The sequence below is a fragment of the Sinocyclocheilus rhinocerous genome, unplaced genomic scaffold, assembly GCF_001515625.1.
Source record: "Sinocyclocheilus rhinocerous isolate Xijiao unplaced genomic scaffold, SAMN03320098_v1.1 scaffold3309, whole genome shotgun sequence".
Classification (NCBI taxonomy): Eukaryota; Metazoa; Chordata; class Actinopteri; order Cypriniformes; family Cyprinidae; genus Sinocyclocheilus; species Sinocyclocheilus rhinocerous.
The window spans coordinates 371,624-376,950 of NW_015645536.1; the positions used below are offsets into that span (position 1 = coordinate 371,624).

Here is a 5,327-nt window from a genome sequence, read left to right on the forward strand (position 1 = left end):
ACACACACACACAACCAAGTCAATGTAAAGTCAAACACAAGAGTCATGCGAAGCGCCGATTTCTCCCGACCTTCCGATACTGCATGACGTCTGAAGCTTCAAACGTCATCAATCACGTGCTATTGTCATTTCGATACAAGCTTCGGCACAGTGTGTGATACAATAGTGCTTTGAAAACTGCATCGGAGCATCTGAGCCTCTGTATCAATCGTCCCACCACTATCTTTCCATTGTGGCACAGCATTGCCTCGAGGCAACATAAACAGCAAAACAGCTTATTCTAAACCACTAACACTATGAAAATCTCATTTGAGCGTACAAATAGATTTGACACCATTTGCATACATACTTTTGACCATTTAGTATGTCAAATATTCTCCTGAAATGTCCAGCACCTGTTGTCAATCACTATTTAAACATATAATTTTGAAAAAAAAAGTATTGGTGAAGAGAAACAGAGGGCAGACAAATAATATTCCAAACATTATAAGGAGTTTTAAAACAAACAGCATTACTTACTACATTATTTCAAACATGGTTGTAACATTTGTAAACAGTAGTACTTATGATCATCTTCATAACCACTAGATGGCAGCCTAATATTCCAAATATCGCCTCCCACAGGAAGTGAGATGGTTTTCCATTAATGTTTTTGCTGGATTGCCTTTAGAAAGACTACTTGTTTTAAAGGGCAAACAAAATAGAGCATATAAAGAAAGTAGTGCATATAACAGACAAGGACAAGGATACGAGGTGGAGTGAGGGACCTACTGATTCTGTTATATTACACAACAATTGTGGAACAATATGGTTACTTTCAAAATGTTGCATTTACAGATTATGGTGCTTGGAAGTATACATTTTAAATATGTGTTCTGCATCTACATTTGTTTAGTTGTGTTTTTTGTTTGTTTGTTTTGTTTTGCCAGTGTTGTGAGTTTGGGGCAGGACTTGATTCCAAAGCACCAAACAGCCACGGTGTTGACACGTTACAGGGACTACAACGATTTAGAAACAGCTTACTTCAAAGTAGACACACTAAATTTCAAATGGAGAAAGTCTGAAACATTGAAAAACGATGAACAAATTGCATCACTTTACAGATGATGTCACTGCATACCTAATATGCTGCAATAAACAATATTTGAACCGAGTGTACTCACATCAAACTCATTGAGAGCGGCAGCCAGCTCGCCGATGCCAGCGTGCCCGTGCTTCTCGTCGGTGGGTGAAGTGGCCTGAGCAGAGCTGGAGATGCCCCCAATGGCCTCTTGGACCTGCTTGAAGACATAGTCGCGGTTGGCACGTGTAGCAGCCACGTCGGGGTGGCGCAGGAAGGCCTGGGAAGCAGTATAGAGCATAGTGGCGTTCTTCTTAAGAGCCCCTCGAGCTGCCGCCATCTCGTCCCTGCATTGAGGGTCCTTCAGCTCCTGGCACACACATACACAGATATCTGTTTCAGACCTGTCACTTTAAGACCTAATGCACAGATCTAATATACTCATACACATCCGATTTTCTTGCTAATGTTTGTATTAATTTAAAACATAACCATCTGTGTTTTATGTGAACAGTCCGCACGCAGGGCACTTTGAAAATAACTGTGTGTGCATTTGACCATTGACCATTTTATTGTTAGATAATAGCTAGTTAAATTCTAATAGTAGTTAGATAACATAAGCAAAAACTAACTAGCTACCTAGCCAGATGGCTTACATCTACCTCAAATCAATTGTAGTCATTTGTGTACATAAAAATATAAAAGCTAAACAAATTATTAAACCCTGAATGAGTTTCTATTAAGACTGCCTATTCAATGAAAAATGTATTTAGCCTCTCCCTGGAAATAATAAAATGTTTAATTGAGTGCAATTGGTTGCCTTGTATACAGTATGTAGCATTTTTATTACTGACAAAACTTTTTTTTTGTTTATATTGAGCAGTTGATGGCATTTATTGATATCCATTTATTGTGCATACTCAGTGAGCCACGTAATATAACATTAGTATGAGTAAATATGACCACAGTAGAATGAGAAAAATAATGCATAATGCATGAATAATGTAAATGTATCCCCCTTACCTCCAAAGTGAAACAAAGAAAACGTCTCTAGGTTACGTATGTAACCATGGTTCCCCGAGGGAACGAGATCGAGTTCCTGAAGGGGAAACATTATCAATGCTACTATAGTCAGTGTAACAACATTCCGCGTTTATATTTACCGAAAATTGAGGCAAATAGAGTTGCTGCTGCTATCTGTCCCGCTTTAACCCACTCAAACAGGTTGACGGCGATATTATTGAGCGATACATGAACCACGTGACCACATGGCGGCAAGATATATATGTATACACACACACACACACACACACACACACACACAACATCCCTGGATAGTACTGTTGGTCGTTTAACATTTCTATTATGTAACAGCTGTCAATTGTTAAATGTATTACAACTAATTATTTACATTTACTGTCACTGTCAGTAACTTTTTAGTGGAAGGATAGGATTTAATCAATTTATTTCAAAAAAGTAACATCAATAACATTTTTGGTTTGGATTGTTTGGTAACCATTTTATAAAAGCAGTAAGGTACAAGCTGCCATGCTGTATTGTGAATAAGTCACAGCTGAAGGGGTTGCAGGCATTCCACTTCCCGTCGTGCCTATTAACGCCCTTCAGCCAAGACTTACACAACACATGGCCTCTTGTACCTTACTGCTTATATTATAGATAGAAAGATAGATAGATAACAATTGTGATATTTAATAATACCTGCTGTCTGCGAGCAGCAACATAGTTGAGTTTGACCATCTCTTTCCCAAACTCCTTAAAGCGATTGGCCAAGTCCTGCTCATTGGTGGCGTTCTTGACGGCTTCTAGAGCTTCTTCCACCTGTAAATCAACACGCACACACATACAAACATCCAACTGTTTAAACATCATCCATAAAATGAAAGGTAGTAGAAAAGTTCTATAAAACACTTTAACTGATGTGGTTGAGTGACAGTTAACGTTTGTAGTGCTTATTATTGGCTCTCCTGGGGCACGTATAATTCTGACAGTTTTCACTCTCCGTAATGAGACTAGCAGAAGAACAAGGAGGTGCTTTGTCCCTTGTGGGACATCTAAAAGTTTCTCAGCCTCATCCTACGCTCTAAAAGTTCACCTTTCGCAACCAGTAAGTTTCACAGATCTTAGTTTTCAAATTTGTTTAGTGATTATATAACAGAGCGGGTAAACAAAAAAGCGTTTTAAATCCCTAAACTTAAAAAAAAGAGAAGAAGAAGAATTATTTTTGTTGCCAGTGGGGAACAAAAATTGAAAGAAAACAGAATAATGCAACTAGACGCAAAGGATTATGGGTGTGAAAATTAAGGTACAAGAGCAAAAAGACTAAATTCTGCCACTCTGAAAATAGCCTTATCTACACCATAAATATAAATGCAAAATATGGAACCTAATTGATGACCAGAAGCAAGTGAATGAAGTGAATATTTGAGAATGTTATTTTTGCATTTTAATAGTCTGTTGCAAAGTTATGCCAGGAGGTTGTTGCTTAAGCAAAATGCGCTATGCACATAAACAGCAGGACTTGAGATAAAGACAGTTTCTTTGTACTATAATAAATATAACTTCCTGTGCCCTTGAAATGGGTCTCCTTGGATATCGAAACAATTGAGAGGCGGGTCTGGCTTGTTCTGACCCGGTGGACGGTGACCAGCTGTGAAGACCAGTTGCAGCGATGAAGCTTTGAAGCTTTGAACACTCAATCAAAAAAACGAAAAAGGGAAATAAAAGATGATGATGAATTCACCATGAGAGCTCTCAATGGCAACAAAAATGTGGTTAATTAATGTATATAAAAGTGTAAATGTTAAGAAGTAATAATGTTTGAAGTGGCTAGTAGAGAGTAGGGAGGTAAACACGGTAAACAAACGAATAAAATAAAATAAAATACTATTATTAAATGACAAATAAACTGTGATTAATTTCACAAATGAACTGCAACTGTGGAAAAATGGCCAGTGAGAAATGAATAAGAAGTGAACATACGATCTTGAGGTGAGCCAGGAGCCTCATGACGTCAGCCATGTCAGCCAGGATGAGGAGGCGAGTGACAGCAGAAAGGAGGGCACGGGCAGCACGGACCATGGTGCCCCGTTTCACAGAGGAGCAGGGGTCATCCGCAAACTCTGAGGAGGCCACGCGCATCGTCTCACCTACACAGAGACACAAAACAACCAAGACAAAAGCAAACAACATATGTTTAGAGTTCCAGCACACAGCAAATCCCTTGTGCATGTCTAGCATTTTTAATTCGGAACTCACTAAAGCTGCATGGACATGTCAATAGTTTATTAATAGCTGTGCATCTGTTTACCAGTGAAATAAACTGCGAGTACAGGCAAGTTTGCCTAGAGTGTTAATTAGTGAAACAGCACACTTCAGAAACCAGTGTACAGGGGGTTGCTGGTGTCTGGAAAACATTGTGCCAGTTTTATGTCAAACACTCACTGAAATACAGTTAAGTCCATTTTCCAATTCTAACTTTTTTTAGAACTTTAACAACAAAACCAGAAATCAATATGCAGAAAATAAAGTCTAGAATAAAAAAGCCATTTGTAGACTGGTACAGGAGTGATGTAAGCAGCGTTTTAATACCCTTTCATTTTGATTGACAGTATTAGATGACCATGCACCTCCTGAACTTTTATGTATTCAAAAGTAGCACTTTCTATGTATTTATGTGTTACACTTATGAGAAAAAAGCCTGATTCAGACTTTCAGAATGTTACTGTGGCATGCTTGCTGAAGTAAAAATTAGCAATTTGTCTCAAGGTTCATTGACAGAATCTATTAATGACCCTACAGTAGTGGACTCCATCTGAACAGGAGCCGCAGGCGGGACAGAGTTGATTAATGAAAGCTTACAAAAAGCCTGGCTGAGACATTAGCAAATGTCATTGAATCTGAGAATGATATACAGAGAAGAAAGATTGTGGCAAACTGACTTCCCAGAGTCTAGGGAAAGAGAGAATATTTGTTTTTAAGCCTGTACCGGCTCTGTGTGGGTGAACACTTGTGTGCACATAATAAATATGGCTGCACTTTAGTGTATGTGCGTGTTCTGCTGTTTCTCTCACAGTGAACTGAAACGACAGAATGCCAGCTATTCTTAACAGTCTCGCTGCTGCCCCTCTACTTCCAGGGGAAATGTCAGCACTGTCCTCTGGCTCTGTGCATTGTTGTGGCAGCTCTACCTTCACGGATTACCACAGAATGTTATAATCTTATTTCCATCCTAGCTCTTTTTTTTTTT

At 38.8% G+C, this 5,327-nt stretch overlaps 1 protein-coding gene across 1 annotated transcript in view; it reads right to left on the reverse strand.

The window, feature by feature from the left end:
* Positions 1-5,327, reverse strand: part of LOC107706127 (catenin alpha-2-like) — a 440,403-nt gene that overhangs the window by 343,480 nt on the left and 91,596 nt on the right. Inside the window, exons 4-6 of the mRNA XM_016509710.1 lie at positions 4,061-4,227; positions 2,780-2,899; positions 1,164-1,430 (exon numbers count right to left, since the gene is read on the reverse strand). Coding sequence (XP_016365196.1) covers positions 1,164-1,430; positions 2,780-2,899; positions 4,061-4,227 — 554 coding nt within the window. The remainder of the gene's footprint in view (positions 1-1,163; positions 1,431-2,779; positions 2,900-4,060; positions 4,228-5,327) is intronic.